At 39.8% G+C, this 18,396-nt stretch overlaps 1 protein-coding gene across 6 annotated transcripts in view; it reads right to left on the bottom strand.

The window, feature by feature from the left end:
- CADM2 (cell adhesion molecule 2) overlaps nucleotides 1-18,396 on the bottom strand; it is a 1,275,304-nt gene that overhangs the window by 180,902 nt on the left and 1,076,006 nt on the right. For all 6 annotated transcript variants that reach the window (XM_080656542.1, XM_080656540.1, XM_080656543.1 and 3 more), the window contains 2 exons: nucleotides 11,193-11,345; nucleotides 8,506-8,643 (listed from right to left, as the gene is read on the bottom strand). In XM_080656542.1, the coding sequence (XP_080512668.1) occupies nucleotides 8,506-8,643; nucleotides 11,193-11,345 (291 nt within the window). The remainder of the gene's footprint in view (nucleotides 1-8,505; nucleotides 8,644-11,192; nucleotides 11,346-18,396) is intronic.

Below are 18,396 nucleotides of genomic sequence, written 5' to 3'. Positions count from 1 at the left end.
TGTGATTTATAAGAAATATCTATATCTATATCTATATCTAATCTATCTATTTATTTAGTCATTCAGATGACTGAAATACATTTATCAGGTATACTTTAGCTTCATTCATTACTGGCTCACAGTTCCCAAACTGCCTGGAAGTTTCTAAGTAATGAGGGTAACAATGGTGTCTCTTGTTCTGTTTATGAGTTGACTTGGAACCAAGTCAAAGGTGAGGGATGGTTGCCACTAAGAGCCAACCACATGGTGAGAGGATTATAACATTCAGTCCCACCCCCTAATTTCCAATAAAAGGGAGAGGGGCTTGAATTTGAAGCAGTCACCAATATCATTGGCTTAGTCAATCATCACTATGAAATAAAGCCTAAAGCACACGCACAAGCGCACACACACACACACACAATAACAACTTGTGGACCTTTTTCAGAGAGCTTTCACATTGGGGAACCAGAATTATATGTTGGTGTGGAGAAGCCTTCATGCATGCATGTTGGAATGGGGTACAATAATTCTTTTCACAAACACTACACAGAGGACATATTTGAAGTGTAAGAATTCACCACCTAGAGCATTCTGATAGGCCAAAGACGTCAGATTTTAAATTTATTCTAGAGGTTAGGGCATTCCATCAGTAGTGTTTAAGCAGAAAAAGTAGCCTAAATATAAGTTCTGAAACAATAAATTATATAGAATAAATAATTTACTAAACTTATGGAGCTTGGTCTTAGAAAAGATGTAATAAATCTGACCCCCAAAACAAGGGAAGTAAAGGCAACAATAAATGAATGGTACTATATCAAACTTAAAAACTTCTGCACAGCAAAACAAACCACCAACATAACAAAAAGGCAACCAACTCAGTGGGAAAAGACATTTGCAAACAAAGCTCCGAGACTACCCAAAATATATAAAGATCTCATACAATTCCACACCAAATAAACAAACAATCCAATTTAAAAATGGGAAGAGGACCTGAACAAGTACTTCTCCCAAGAAGACATACAAATGGCCTACAGATATATGAAAACATGCTAAATTTCACTACTTACTAGGAGAATGCAAATCAAGAACTATAATGAGATACCACCTCGTACCTGTTCGAATGTCTAGTAGCAACAAGACAAGAATTAACAGAGGTTATTATTACTTAGAGGTTGCAGACAAAAAGGAACCCTCATTCATTGCTGGTGGAAATGTAAACGGTTACAGCCACTAAGGAAAACAGTATGAAGGTACCTCAAAAAATTAAAAATAGAGCTTCTGTATAACCTCCAGGTCGCCCGCCCCCCTCCAGATGAAGTGTGAGCACTGCACACGAAGGAGATGTGAGTAGATAGCACACAAACAATTAATTTCAAAAAGATTTTGGACCAATCGTTTCCCCCATTGACCTGTTGGTTTGTTCCTCTCTAAGTATTTCCTCAACAACCTCACAAAAGGAGCAGATATTAATAGGAATAGTCCATTAAGGCTAATTAAAGCTATTACAATTAATTTTGTTTGGAGATTTATTGGGAAATTTGGGACTCCCATTGAGACCATTGATGCACGCCGGAGAGTCACCCAGCGGAGCCCCTGAAAGGACTGCTGCTGGGGGCTGTGACACAGTGGCTGTCCCCCTACCCCCCGCCCTGCAGGCCTGGCACCAGCTCTGAGGGGCTCTAGCACTCTCACTGCTCAGCTCATCATCACAGCTGCACCTCCAACCCCTTCAGGTTGTGAGAGGAGAATAAGAGGGTGTGAACCCTGAAGGCCAAACTGGGAGGCGTTTTCACAAGGTGGATCCAGCCATCATTTTTATGATGTGGTTTGTGAACCATTAAATGTCCCCCCTTAAAATATGCCCTCAGGGCGTGCCCAGTGCCAGGGAGCCCACGGGGAGCGGGGCCCTTAGATGTGAGCATTCTGTGCGTTTTGGGGTCTCTTGAGGGTGTACGTCCCCTGGAGGGTGAACCCCAGGCTTCAGGGAGGCCTCAGACCATTGTTTGAACTTACAGCTCTCACAATGTGTAAAGGCAGGAAAACCAGCTGTGACATTTGCATCCAGTCCCCAGGTGTTACAGGGTAACATGCAAAGCTAAACGGGTAGAATTGCTATGGTGCCTCAGCTGACTGAGGCGGGAGAGTGCCCTGAATCCTGGGCCTCTGTGATCGCGGGAGTCCTCACACGGGGCCGAGGGAGGCAGAAGGAGGACCTGAGGAAGGGTGAGGGGCTCGGCTGTGATTGCAGAAGGCGGAGGCTGGACGCGGAGCCAGTGGTTCTCCTGAGCCCCGGGACAGAGACTCACCTGCCACACCCAGTGCCACTGCTGTGTCCCCACCGACAGAACTGCAAGTCAGAGGCTCTGTGGCCAGTGAGAGAGCAAGTAGAGAGTAAGTGGCAGGGTGGGTGAGGCCAGCACTTCAGAAAGTGAGGTGCACTCAGGAATACACGGTGGGGGGTGGGGGGGACACTAATAGGTGCAGGAACATGGGAGCTGGGCAGGCAGACAGCGGTGCTGCACGAGAGGAGAGGTGGTGGCGGAGGGCAGCGGGGGCAGTAAAACCCCCGTGGACTCAGCCAACAGCAGGCCTGGGTCGCACAGGTCCTGTGGTCAGAGTGGGGCAGCTTAGCGGACCCTCTGCTCCAGCTCTCACACGCTGCGCGAGGCTGCGGCCAGCGGGAAACTTTCTGGCCCACACTCATCGGGACGCTGGCAGGACCCGTCCTGGGACTGTCTGACTAGAGGCCCAGCTGCGTGCTGGCTGTGGACAGAGACCCCCTGAGGTCCTAGAGGCCACCCCGGCTCCTTGCCACGGCTTCTCCAGTCCCCATGGGAACCTCCCGCCGGTTTCCACGATGCAGCCGGACAGGCCCCAGGGAGCCATGGGAGCCACATCCCAGCTCCCTGGCTGGGCTGTTAGGAGCAGCCATGGCCTCTCCCACACTCGAGAGGAAACTTTCACACGAGGCAGGACACCAGGAAGCGGGGCCACTGGGGTCTGCCCACCACGGACAACAGTCACCCTGGACCCTGTCACAGTGTTGCCTGGATCCTAAATGTTGAGAAACGTGTGACTCCTGCCAGCTGTTTGTCCGAGGAGTTTGTCCCCACAGGCAGTTGTCAGATTTCCCAGGAGGCCTTGCAGAGGCCATCTTGCTTGGGGGCCTAGAGACTCAGATCTTTTTGTCAATGTGAAACAGTCCAAGTCTAGCATGTCAGACACAGATTCCACTGAAAGAAATGTACAAATGAGCAAAACAAAACAAATCTGAGAATCAGATAATCCAGTGTGGTGTCCACTGTGTCTCCTCGGAGGGGTCCTCAGGTGTCTTTGGCAGAAATTCTGTCACCTGGGAATCCACAGAAAGACTGCTCAGGGCTAGAGAAAGCTCTGGAGATGTTGGCCACATGAGTGTGTGACAATATGGTCCCCGATTTCTTTAATAGAGGGGACATCTTAGGCCTTACCACATGGCCTCGGTTATGATATATTTACATCATCCTATATAATAAAAGCCTAATATGCTAAGTGTCCAGTCAGCCATTCAACCAATCAAAGCGTAATATGCTAATGATATGCTAAGGCTGCTCAACTGCTTACTATGACATGTACTGACCACCAGGGGGAAGACTCTCTTTTCAGTAGGTTAGCTTGCTGCTGGGGTCCGGTCGATCAGAACTGAGTGAAACCGGCCATACACACCTTGCAGCCCTCCCATGGTCCCTCCACAGATGGCCAATCTCCCGCATCCCTCCCCGGCCCTGATCATGCACCGGTGGTGTCTCTCGGTCTGGGCTGCACCCTCTCGCAATCTGGAACTCTTTGGGGGATGTTGGAGAGCCGGTTTTGGCGAGACAGTGGAACGACCAGTCACTATGACATGCACTGACCACAAGGGGGCAGATGCTCAATGCAGGAGCTGCCTCCTGGTGCTCAGTGCGTTCCCACAGGGGGAGCACTGTTCAGCCAGAAGCTGGGCTCACAGTTGGCGAGCGCAGCAGCAGTAGTGGGAGCCTCTCCTGCCTCTGCGGCATTCCTAAGGATGTCCGACTGAAGGCTTTGGTCCACTCCCTGTGGGGGTAGCGGGCCAAAGCTATCAGTCAGAAATCCCCTGAGGGCTCCCAGACTGGGAGAGGGTGCAGGCCGGGCTGAGGCACCCCCCACCGTGTGCACAAATTTTGTGCACTGGTCCTCTAGTAGAATATAAAACTAAAACTCATAGACACAGATAACAGTATTGTGGTTACCACAAGAAAAGGGGTTGGGGGATTAGTAAAAGGTAAAAAATGCCAAAAGATGATTGGACTTTGAGTGATGGATGATATACAGAGTATGTGTCATAGAAATGTACAGTTGAAACCTATATAAACTTATTAATCATTGTCACCCCCAATAAATTTAATTTTAAAAAAGAAAAAGAAAAAGTGGCTGAAGCAGATCCTTGTCATAGTAAGACTAGAGGCCCAGTGCATGAAATCCATGCTCTGGGGTGTTGGGGGGGTCCCTCAACCTGGCCTGAGCCCTCTTGTAGCCCGGGACCCCTTGAGGGATGTCCGCCTGCCAACTTAGGCCCGATCCCTGGGCCTAAGCTGGCAGGCAGACCTCCCTCTCACAGTCCGGGATCCCTCTCGCAGTCTGGGACACCTTGCTTTTTACCACCCACATGCTTGCTGCTCCTTACCACTCAGCTCACTGCTCCTTAGCACTGCTGTGGAGGCAGGAGAGGCTCTTGCCACCACTGCTACACTCACCAGCTGTGAGCCCTGCTTCTGGCTGAGTGGTGCTCCCCGCTGTGGGAGCACACTGACCACCAGGGGGCAGCTCCTGCATTGAGTATCTGCCCCCTGGTGGTCAGTGCGCATCATAGCGACCGGTCATTCCTCCAGTCATTCTGCCATTGTGTCGATTTGCATATGAGGGTTTTATTATATACGATAACACTGAAAGCTGTGTAGAGGGTCTATTTAGGAAAGATCTTACCAAGTTCAGACATGCTTAAACAAACATATCCTAAAGGCAGTTTTGAATGGATGCTACTGAGCACCAGAAGAATATAGGATAAGGTTACATAGTAACCTGAAAGTTTAACTTAGCACATCAAGATATTTAAATGGTACCTTGGGGGATTATAGTCCTCTAAATTTTATCCAATAAAATGTATTTATTAGAAGATCTGAAACAAAGGTCAGGTTTAGAAAAAAATTACACATAAGTCCTATTTGGAAAATGAAATATACAGGGAGAGTAATTAAAACACACAAAAATTGAATAACTATGTGGATTATAAACTTATACTTTCTTAGTAGTGTAGGCAATCTTATCTGTTGTGTTGCATACCCATTAATAAGAATTATTTTAATCTAAGATAAAATATTAGACTTATAAATTAAAGTAATCCCAACGGTTTGAATAAACCTTTTTCTTAGGTTATATTGAGAATAACAAGGTGATTACTAGATACATAAGAAACATTTTTAACAATCATCATAAATAATTCTTATACTTGGATTTTAATGCAAATATGACATCAAGTCCAAGATACCTGTATGTGTGGTAAAAAATAACACTACTTAACCTTGTCATCTCCCCTATAAACTTATGTCCTCCTTAAAACAATGTATGTGAGTGTGTGCATATATGTCCATTTAAATTAAAGTGTATGAATTAAGAATAAAACTATGCTTAAATTACAGGCATGCATCATTTTATTGTGCTTTGTTTTATTGGGCTTTACAGATATTGCGTTTTTACAAATTGAAGGTTTGGGGCAACCCTGTGTTGAGCAAGTCTATCATAGTCATTTTTCAACAGCATTTACTCACTTGTGTCAATGTGTCATATTTTGGTAATTCTTACAATAGTTCAAACTTTTTCATTATTATTATATTTGTTATGGTGATTTTTGATCAGTGATGTTCAATGTCACTATTGTAATTTTTTGTGGTACCACATAAGATGGCAAACTTAATAAATAAATATTGTGTGTGTATTCTGACTGCTCCACTGACCAGCATTTCCCCTTCTCTCTTTCATTCTCTCCTTGGGCCTCTTTATTCTGTGAGACACAACAATAATGAAATTAGGACAATTAATAACCATGCAATGGCCTCTAAGTGCACAAGTAAGAGGGAGAGTTGTACATCTCTCACTTATCAAAAGCTAGAAATGATTAAGCTCAGTAAGAAAGGCATGTCAATAGCTGAGAAAGGCCAAAAGCTAAGGCTGCTGCACTGAATGGTTAGCTGTTATGAATGCAAAGGAAAAGTTCTTGAGTAAACTAAAGATGCTACTCCAGTGAACACATGAATGATAAAGAAGGAAAACAGCTTTATTGCTGATATGGAGAAAAGTTTAGTGATCTGGATAAAGCCGCAACATTTTTTAAAGCTAAAAATCTAATCCAGAGCAAGGCCAGAATTCTCTTTAATTCTATGAATGTTGGGACAAGTGAGATAGTTGCAGAAGAAAAGCTTGAAACAAGCCTAAATTGGTTCATGAGGTTTAAGAAAATAACCCACACCCATTACACAAAAGTGCAAAGTGAAGCAGCAAGTATTGGTGTAGAAGCTGCAACAAGTTATCTAGAAAATCTAGCTAAGATAATCAATGAAGGTGCCTACACTAAACAACATATTCTTCAATGTAGACAAAATAGCCTTATATTGGAAGAAAATATCATCTAGGACTTTCATAGCTAGAAAGGAGAAGTCAATGCCTGGCTTCAAAGCTTCAAAGGACAGGCTGACTCTGTTGTTAGGGGCTAATGCAGATGTTGACTGTAAGTTGAAGCCCTTTTATCATTTTGAAAATCCTAGGGCCCTTAAAAGTCACGCTAATCTACTCTGCCTATGCGCTATAAATCCATCAACAAAGCCTGGATGACAGCACATTGGCCTATAACATGGTTTACTGACTATATTAAGTCCACTGTTCATGCCTACTGTGCAGAATTTATTTTTCTTTCAAAATATTGTTGCTCAATGGAATGCAACTGGTCACCCAATAACTTTGATGGAGATGTATGAGATTCATGCTGTTTTTACACCTGTTAACACATTTGTTTTGCAGTTTATGGACCAAGGAGTAATTTTGACTTTCAAATCTTCTAATTTAAAAAATACATTTCATAAAGTTTTAGCTACCACAAAGTGATTTCTCTAATGGGTCTTGGAAAACTCAATAGAAAAGCTTCTGGAAAAGATTCACCATTCTAGATGCCATTAAGAATATCTATGATTCATGGGAAGAGGTCTAAATATCAGCATTAACACAAATTTGGAAGAAGTTGATTACAATCCTCATGAATGACTTTGAGGGGTTCAAGATTTCAGTGGAGTAAGTAGCTGCAGATGTGGTAGAAAAGGCAAGAAAAGTAGAATAGAATTAAAACCTGAAGATATGACTGAATTGATGCAATCTCATGAAAAAAGAACTTTAATAAACGAGGAGTTGCTTCTTATGGATGAGCAAAGAAAGTGGTTTCTTGTGATGGAATCTACTCCTGGTGAAATGCTGTAAAGATTGTTGAAATAACAATAAAAGATTTAGAAAGTACATAAACTTACTTGATAAAGCAACAGCAGGTTTTGAGAGCATTAATTTCAATTTTGAAAGAAGTTCCACTATGAGTAATACTTTCAAAAAGCATCACATGCTAAGAGAAATTGTTTGTGAAAGAAAATGTCAACCTGTGCATAAAAACATCACTGTTGTCTTATTTTAAGAAATTGCCACAACCTCCAGCCTTCAGCACCCATCACCCTGATAAGTCAGAAGCCATCAACAATGAGGCAAGACTCTCCTCCAGCAAAAAGATTAGAACTCACTGAAGGCTCAGAAGATGGTTGGCATTTTTTTTTACATAATGCTATTGCACACTTAATAGACTACAGTATAATGTAAACATAACATTTATATGCACTGAATATGAAAAAAAATTGTGTGACTTGGTTTATTGAGATATGCAGTGGTCTGAAACTGAACTCGCAATATTGCTAAGGTATGACTGTACTGTGCATTTTTACTGAAATGAGTCAATTGTATTTTCTCTCTTGAGAATTCTAGAAATCAGATTTACTGATACTTAGTCAGTTTTATGATCAAAACTTTGTAATTCCAGAAGCCAACAAATTTAAGAAATCAGTCATGAAGTTTCTCTGTTTATAATCTAAATATTATAGATGAGTTCTGAAATATCTAACTTATCCTTAGTACTTACTACTGTCAACACAAATCTAGGTGCTTTTTACTATATTAACTCATGTATTTTTATATCTTAATTCCTCCAACTTTCTCATGAATTATATATTATTACAGACCTGTTTAAATGAGAAGAACTGAGGCACATAAATACAATATTAATATATATTGTAAAATGACCTTATTTAAGAAATGGGTAAATTTGGTTAAATTAAACTTAGAAAATGAATGTGGTATCAAAAAGAAAATGTAAAGTGCATTTAAATTTTCATACTATTTTCAGCACATTAATTTTGATTTGGGACCTTTTCCATTCTTTACCTTTAATCTCTTTGTCATTTTTGAACCATCTTATATCAGCTGCAGGTTTACTACCAGATGTTTTACAAGTCAGCTGCATCAAGTCTCCCTCCATAACTGGTGATGAAAATCCACTAATTTGAGGCTTTTCAGGAACACCTGAAATATAAACAAATGAAACATCAATCACCAGGGTTGGTTCATTCTTGTGACTATATTTTTACAAACAAAAGTAAATTGGCAATAAGTTCATCAAGAATAATAAACAGCTGTATATTAACATTGACTGCTTATGATATATAGATATAGATAAATGTATATGTACATATATACATACATATGAGTATGTATGTGTATGTATGTGTGTGTGTATATATATATATATATATATACCTGAAAGCATTTATTCAGTTCAAAGTAGTTGTTTAAATTAAAGTTTTCATGTAAAAATAAACTTTGTAAATCTTAAAGACAACCATTCAATATGTCTTAAAATTTACCAGTATAGGTATTTAAGAATGAACATTGCTTTCATTGGGGAAAAATAATTTACAAAGCACATTTATTTATTCTTTACCAAATTATAATTTAACTAAAATAGCACTTTTCACCCCTGATTTCATAATTCTGAAAGCCTAAAAATGATATTATCCTCTATGTATTTTATTCAAGAAAAGGCATTTTGTCCAAGAAAAATGCAGCAAAAAGATTCATATGTAATTGCAACCATACTTATTTTTCTGATTCTTCTAAAGTAGAAAATGTCTCTTGATGTCATTTGCATTAGAAATTCAATTGTAGCTTTGTGGAGCATGATATGTGTTATTTTTAAAGCTAACCACTGTTACCATTTCTAGTCCAAGTCATCCTATATAATAAAGAGCTAATATGCTAATTAGACCAGACAGTGGAACGACTTTCCAGAACGACCTTCCAGAACAACCAGTGGGCAGGAGGTGGGGCCATGGGGCAGCCGGGGCTGCAAAGGCCTACTCTTGCACAAATTTTGTGCACTGGGCCTCTAGTCAAATCAATAAGCAGATAACTAATATTCAGAGATAGCACATGGGTGGTTTAAATAATAGAACATTCCACATTTCTTGGGCATTAATATTCCATTATCATGGTAGAGGTTTACTAAAATTTCTTCTAAAATTACTCAATATTTAAGGCAGACTGAAATTTCTTTATTGTCCTATTTAGTTATAAATTAATAAAATGTAATCACGTTGGAAAGTACCAATAAGAGAAACACACATTTAAACAATAACAACAAAGACAAATGACAGGTCATCATACTCCAATTAGCTGACTAGTTTTTTTTTTTTTACACCTTCTTATTGGCTTTAAAAAAATTTATATCATCCCACCATTTAATCAATTGAAATCAGCCAGTTGCTTATTCATGGTGTCTCAAGGTGGCTCTCTACAGGACAATTCATTAAACTTAGCAGTTGTTATCCTAAAATACTCTATTTTAGTGGTTATGTTGTAAACTTGTAAATATTTTTTATAAAATAGTCTCAGTGGGACTTAGAAAGAAGCAAGTTTCTTGTCCTATGTACAAAACCAATTCACTAGCTGAATTAACTTTTAATATTCCCACCCAACAGAACAGCATGTGTTCTTTTAAATGCAGTGTTAGGCCTTATGTATGAAAAAAGGAAGGCAAGGTAGGGACAAAAATATCCATCTTGAAATCCCTCTAACTTGTTCAGAGCACAGGTGTGTTTCAATAAACTGCAGCAATTTCAGCTGATTGGGCCACTGACATTTGTGGAATCACAGAGAGCTCTAAGATGCAACTATATTTCCTCTGAATCTCTATGAATGCATTGTTTTTTTATGTCACTCTAACCTTTGGAAAAAATGGCTCAATATTTAGAGAATAGAAGCACAAAGAAGTTACAAGCTGCATGCACAAGTGACATTATGCACTTCATTTAGGAATCTAAAAAAACTACAGATTTAAAAGGTGAGAAGATACATGGAAATGTCAGTTATTTAAATGCACTGAAATACATAAGGGGTTAAATCTGAAAGCTATAACATATTAGAGAAAGCCATATCAAATGACTGATACGATAAAATGAAGGAACACCCTATAAACATATTAAACTCATTATGCTCATTATTCTATCACTTATGAAAGGATCATCACATGTACAATATATAGATGAGTTGCTACAAAGGAATTTAATTGAAAATCAAGAAACCTGGTGTCTACTGATGGCTAAGAAATTAAATGGGTATGTGCTTTTAGAAGCCATAAAAAAAATTTATACCGCCCTTTGTCTAAAAAATGGGAAGTGTGATCAAGTGATTTTTAAATGCCTTTTGTTAAAATGTAGCAGAAACGAGATGAAACTACATCTATTATTATCCTTATAATATATACCTGATATGTGTTGTAGTACTGACCTGTGGGGCTTAGTTGGTTGAACATTGTCCCATGCACCAAAAAATTGCTGGTTTGATTCCCAGTTAGGGCACATGCCCAGGTTGCCAGCTTGATCCCCAACTCCCCAACAGGGGGCATGCAGGAGGTAACTGATGTTTGTCATATTGATGGTTTTCTCTCTCTCTTAAATCAAGTGTGTGTGTGTGTGTGTGTGTGTGTGTGTGTGTGTGTGTGTGTGAATCATGGTATTTTACAAGTACACATCTCTCAGTCTTGTGAATGCATTGTGTTTCTTCCTTGAACTTACCCAGAACAGTGAGATAGGCTTTGGAAGTCTTGACAGGCATTGTAAATAAAGAACAGGTGTACTGTCCTTCATCGGAGAGAGACACATCACTGACGCTGATACTCAGTTCATGCCAAGAAGCCCGAACCAACTCAATCCTGTTGTCTCTTAAAGCTGGAAAGAGAAAGTATTAAAAATATGAAATAGCAATATTAGAAAAAGTCAGTACTGTTAGACTGAATATTTTCAGCACAACATAATACACACTTCTTTGGCTGTACATCTAAATATTTACTGAAACAGTTTATAGGGAAGTTTAAATATATTGAAATATTTTATCAGATTTTTAAAAGTAAAAGTAGAATTAGGTGCTCCTTAAGGTTCTCAGAAATAACTTTTTAATTAAATTATTGCATCTAGTACATTACTTTGGATGAGGTAGATGATATTGATAAAAGTGGCTTTCCTCCACAAAGTCTTTCATGGAATGCTAATGCCAAAAAATAACCTATAATCCTAACTGGTTTGGCTCAGTGGAAAGAGCATCAGCCTGCAGACTGAAGGGTCCCAGGTTTGATTCTGGTCAAGGGCATGTACCTTGGTTGTGGGCACATCCCCAGTAGGGAGTGTGCAAGAGGCAGCTGATCAATGTCTCTAACTCTCTATCCCTCTTCCTTCCTCTCTGTAAAAAACTGATAAAATATATTTTAAAAAAGACAAAAACTAGAAACAAAAAGACTCACTTCTATGGACAGATAAATTTGGGAAAACTATGGCTGCTGCATTTCTTCCAAGAAACTAACAGTGAACATTATCATATTAAAAGCTCTCCACAGTACAGATACCTGTTAAAGTTCATTTAAACCAGAACTGACATTCAGCTGGAGAGCACCTGTAAGGTACCAGATGTTAAAATCTCTTCTGATTCATTGGTACCTCTGCTGTACTGTCTGTTAAGTAATTTTTATATGTTCATTAGTTCAAACCACCTATTCTGTTACAGAACACTTGTTTTCACAGAAATCATACTTCTCTTCACTCATTTTACAAGAAATGATTAAAAAGTTTAAACATCATTATATATCTCACTCAGTACAGCTATACAACCTGGAATTAAGCAAGAGGCACTGGTGAATTACTCTAAAAGGTAGAAAGAGAAAGGAGAACTGGTTAGGAACACAAGGTCCTAAGGAACAACATGGAGGCAAACAATAGTGAAAGGCAATGAAGACCTGACTTCTACCCACCACAACCTCACCACAGAAAGTGGCTGAGGTAGACTAATTGTTAGTGCTGAATAAATTGAAGATCCAACAGCAACATCACAAGTAAGGGGAATTAAGAGGGAGCATCAGTGACAAGAGTCCATGGGAAGTGAACTATATCCCCAATTGGCTGGAGACTCCTTTCCCTACAAAGAGAAAACAGCTGATTGGAAACAAGGGCAGCAGGGCAGCCCCTGAAGTAACCAGCCTTAAATGTGATCTCTCAATAAGCTACAGGACTACTGACCCCACTTAGACCAACCAGGCAGCCTGGCCTGAGGGAGCAACTCTGCCCACTTGGGTGGCATCAGTAGACATCTGTGCAATTTCCAGTGGAACTAGACAACTCAGGCTGACCAAATAGAATTACCAAGGTTCTGACAAATTTGTGTGATCACAGCCTGCAAATGTACTCTAGGACCTGTGTGCTAAACTTAATTAGGATGACTGCCTCATAGAACAGGACATTTAAATAGAGTTCAGAATCTTCTAACTTAAGAGCCAAAATGTCCAGAATGTAATGATTATGATAATTATGATGATGATGATGATAAAGTTCTGGTCACACCAAATGCCCCCAAAATCATAACTTGAATAAGAGAACATAATCAACAGATGTCAACACTGAGTTGAAATACATATTGAAGTTATCTAACAAAGAATTTAAAATGCTATTTTATTAAAATAATTTAATAAGTAATAAGTTTCTTCAAATATATTTTATAGATTTTTTTTTACAGAGAGGAAGGGAAAAGGATAGAGATTTAGAAACATCGATGAGAGAGAAACATCAATCAGCTGCCTCCTGCACACCTCCTACTGGGGATGTGCCCGCAACCAAGGTATATGCCCTTGACCAGGATTGAACCTGGGACCCTTCAATCCACAGGTTGATGCTCTATCCCCCGAGCCAAACCGGTTAGGGCAAGTTTCTTCAAATATATTTTAAAAATATTAGCAAAGAAAGATAAGTTATAAAAATAAACCAAATGAGGGGGAAGAACCAAGATGGTGGAATACATAAAATCAGTACTTGCAGGCTCCCACAACCACTTCAAAATTAGAACTAAAATACATAATAACCATCATTCAGAACTGCCCGAAATCTGGTTGAATGGAAGTCCTAACTAAAGAATTAAAGAAGAAAGCACATTGAAACTGGTAGGAGGGTTAGAAGTATGGAATGGGCTGGTTTGACACCCATATGTGGCATTTTTCTTAATCGGGAGGGATATCTAGCTGCAGAGCCTCCCATGAGGAGCAAGGGTTCCCAGACGTCCATCCCAGGAAGAGAAGTCCTTGTAACTTTGGGCTGATAAAAACCAGTGGAGATTATGGCTGGGGGACATGGAGACTGCTGGAGTTCTAGGTGTTCCTCTTAAAGGGCCAGTGCAGGGACTTGCTCAAACTCAGTACCTCTGAACTCCAGCATTGGTTCAGTAGCGTGGGGGGATCCAGGAACATATGGGATGGATCTGGATTATCTGGTAATAGAGCAAGAACTTGGGAGTGGCTTTTTCCTATACAGGAATGCTCACAGTGGTCATTGTTCTATGCTGAGACCTCCCCTTTCACAGAGCAGACTGGCAGGGGCTGAATCTGAGTCTCCATCAACCTGGCTTAAATGATTCACTCCACCCTGGTGATTTCCTGAGACCACTCCCCCTACCCAATTTGTAGCCTCACCCAAGCTTTTTGCAGAGTCTTTCCATATGAATGCCCTATCCTGATTGAGTTCAGACTTTTCTAAAATCTCTCTCAAAAAAAAAAAAATATAGCCCCATACCATTCAATAAGAGGCCCCAGGCCTGGCACTAGCAGAAGCCTGCATCATTTCACAGCTTGGCCTCTCCTGGGCACTTTAAACACCAACACAAGTAGTAGCCATCTACAGATCACTCTGTAGCTCCTGATCAGTGACCCCTGGCAGAACATAGGCAGTAGCTGAATTTGCACCACCAGGGGTGCTACAGAGCAAGTGCACCTGGTGGACAGCTTCAGACCATGTCAGATTACAATTCTACACATCCACAAGTAACACATTCAAGGGGCAGACTCAGTGAGTACCAAAGCCCCACTGAAGCAAGTCCTGTTCCAGAGGGGTATCTCCTGCACAGCAGTTTTCCCACTGTAGTCACATCCGGTACTAACAGCCAAGAGGCCCAGGGTCAATTCCTCACAGTGACACCAACAGCAATCAAGGCTCAACTACAATAAGACAGTGCACACAGATTACACAGGTGACTGGGAAGTCTGAGCCACAGGGCCCTACAGGACACCTACTACACAAAGCCACTCTACCAATTCTAGGAGATATATCAGCTCTACCTAATGCATAGAAACAAACACAGGGAAGGAGCCAAAATGCAGAGACAAAACAAACAAATAAAAACATGTCACAAATAAAAGAACAAAATAAATCTCCAAGGAAAACAAACAAACAAAACCTAAGTGAAATGGAAACAATCAAACTACTAGATACAGAGTTCAAAACAATGGTTATAAGAATGCTCAAGGGTCATAATGAGAGCTCCAAGAGACTTAGGGAGAATTTCAAAGATTTTAATGAGAGTTTCAAAGACATGAAAAGGGACCAGTCAGAAATGAAGGATACACTAACTGAAAAGAAAAATAATTTAGTGAGTATCAACAATGGAGAAGAGGATGATAAGAATCAAATCAGCAATTTGGAATATGAAAAAGCATACACCCAACCAGAAGAGCAAAATGAAAGAAAAAAAAGAATCTAAAAATATGAAGAGAGCATAAGGAGCCTCTGAGATACCAATGTTCATATCATGTGGGTGCCAGAAAGAGAAGAGAAAGAGCAAGATATTGAAAACTTATTTGAAGAAATAATGACAAAAATGTCACCTACCCGGTAAAAGAAATAAACTTACAAGACCAGGAAGCACAGAGAGTCCCAAACAAGAGGAACCCAAAGAGGCCCACCCCAAGAAATCATAATTAAAATGCCAATGGTTAAAGGCAAAATGTTAGAAGCAACAAGAGAAAGCATTTAGTTACCTACGAGGGAGCATCCATACAACTGTCAACTAATTTTTTAATAGAAACTTTGCAGGCCAGAAGGGATTGGCAAGAAATTTTCAAAATGATGAATAGCAAGGACCTACAACCAAGATTTCTACCCAGCAAAACTATCACTTAGAATTGAAGGTCAGATAAAGAGCTTCACAGACAAGAAAAAGCTGAAGTGTTAATCATCACCAAATCAGTATCACATGAAATGTTGGAGGGGAGGAGAAGGAGGAGGAGGAGGAGGAGGATGAGGAGGAGGAGAAAAGAAGGAGAAGAAGAAGAAGAAATCTGAACAAAATATGTCAATAAATACATATCTATCAACAATTGAATCTAAAAATCCAAATAAACGAACAAGGAATCTAATGAACAAAATAAACTGATGAATAAAATATAACCAGAGGCATGGAAACATGGAACAGACTGACGGATTTCAGAGGAAAGAGGGGAACCAGGGAAGAGATTAACCCAAATGACTTATATGTATTTATACATTGCCTGTGGACACACACAATAGGGTGGTGAAGACCAGGGGTGGGGCAGGAACAGTGTAGAAGGGGGCAATGGAGGAAAAAGGAAGACATCTGTAATGCTCTCAACAATATTTTTTAAAAGAACTAAATGAAAATTATAGAAATCAAAACATAGTGACCAAACTCACTGGATTCGCTCAGAAGTACAATGGAGATGACAAAGGATAGAATCAGCAAACTTAAAGACAGATGAATAGAATTTAATCAAAACAAAAGAGAAAAGTAAATAAATAAATAAAAAAGAAATAGCAGAGCCTTAGAGACATATGGGGCAATACCAAAATGTTCAATATTGGTATCATAAGAGTTCTAAGAGAGTTAGGCTGAATCAGTATTTGAGGAAATAATGGTTGAAAACTTTGCAAATTTGGCAAAAGAGATAAATGTAGAGAATAAAAAAGACAAGCAACTATCACAGAGGATAAACCCAAAGATCAAATGTCTGAAATCCAGAAAAAAAAAAAAATCTGGAAAGCAGCCAGAGATAAAGACATGTTACCTATTGGAGAACACCATTCAAATGACAATAGATTTCTTATTTGAAATCATGGAGGGAAGGAGTGGTGCATTTTTTCAAAAGAACTGTCAATGATGGATTTGTATCCCGTGAAACTAACCTTCAAAAAATAAATATATTCTTAAAAGAAGGAAAACTAATAACATATGTTTCCTGCAGATTTGTCTTTGAAAAAATTAAGAAAGTTTCTTTAAACAGAAAAGAAGAGGTCTTAGCATCAAAAAGGAAGAAAGAGCCCTAACCGGTTTGGCTCAGTGGATAGAGCGTCGGCCTGCGGACTGAAGGGTCCCAGGTTCGATTCCGGTCAAGGGCATGTACCTGGGTTGCGAGCACATCCCCAGTGGGGGGCGTGCAGGAGGCAGCTGATCGATGTCTCTCTCTCATCGATGTTTCTAACTATCCCTCTCTCTTCCTCTCTGTAAAAAATCAATAAAATATATTTAAAAAAAGAAAGAAAGAACAACTGAAAGAACAAAAATATGGGTAAATATAATATTGACTGCCCTACTCCTTCTGATTTTCTCTTATATACTGGTTGAAACAAATTATAACATTAATTATAACATCAATTGATGCCATGTTCAACATTTATAGAAGGAATATTCAAGAGAAATATAAAAGGGACTTAATGGAAGTAGGTTTGCATACTCTACCCAAAATGGTAAAACATTGCTATTAGCAGGCTACAATAGTTCACATATGTATATTTCAGTACATGGAACAACTACTAAGAAAATATACAAAGGGATGCACTCAAAAATATAAAAAATAAAGTGAGAAGGAAGAAATTTATGCAGTGTCTTTAAATAAAATTATAGAGATTAAGAAGAGATTAGTAGTTATCAAAGGACAAGGATAGTAAGGAGTGAAGGGGAGTAGAAGGGAAATGAATCCTATATAATCCTATATAATAAAAGGGTAATATGCAAATCGACCAAACCACAGAACAATTGGTCATCATGACATGCACTGACCAACAGGGGGCAGACGCTCAACGCAGGAGCTGCCCCCTAGTGGTCAGTGTGCTCCCACAGGGGGAGCACCACTCAGCCAGAAGCTGGGCTCATGGCTAGCAAGCGCAGCAGCAGTGGCAGGAGCCTCTCCACCTCCATGGCAGCGCTAAATATGTCTGACAGCCATCAATTGGACATCCCCCGAGGGCTCTTGGACTGTGAGAGGGTGCAGGCCAGGCTGAGGGACCCCCCCACCCAAGTGCACGAATTTGTGCATTGAGACTCTAGTATGGTTATAAAAGAACAGCACATAGTCCTTTTTTTCCTTCTTGGTTTAATCCCTTCATCCTTCTCACCCAGCCCCCAAGCCAATCCCCTTTGACAGCTGTCAGCATATTTTCTGTATCTATGTCTGTTTCCACTTTGTTAATTTTTTGTTTTTTTTTTCATTAGATTCCACATAAGTGAAATCATATGGTACTTGACTGTCACTGACTGACTTATTTCATATAGCGTAAGACAATAGTATGGTGATTGTCAGAGGGAACAGTATAGTGAAGAGAGGTAGAAGAAGGTAAATGGGGTATAAATGATGATGGAAGAAGACTTGATTTGGAAAACACAAGATAAAATATACAGATGATGTATTATAGAATTGTATACATGAAACCTGTGTAATTTTATTAACTGATGTTACTCCAATAAATTCAATCAAAAAAAGAACAGCTCAAGGAATGCCTGTAGTGATGAAAGTATTTTATATCTTGACAATAGCGATGGATACATGAACCTACACATGTAATAAAATGCATGGAAATAAACACACACATACACAAACTTATAAAAATGATGAAATCCAAATAAGACTGGTGAATTATATTATTGTCAGTTCCCTAATTGTGATGATCTTTGCAGTAT

This window comes from Plecotus auritus (assembly GCF_963455305.1).
Source record: "Plecotus auritus genome assembly, chromosome: 2".
Classification (NCBI taxonomy): Eukaryota; Metazoa; Chordata; class Mammalia; order Chiroptera; family Vespertilionidae; genus Plecotus; species Plecotus auritus.
This window is presented reverse-complemented; position numbering and strand designations above follow the sequence as displayed.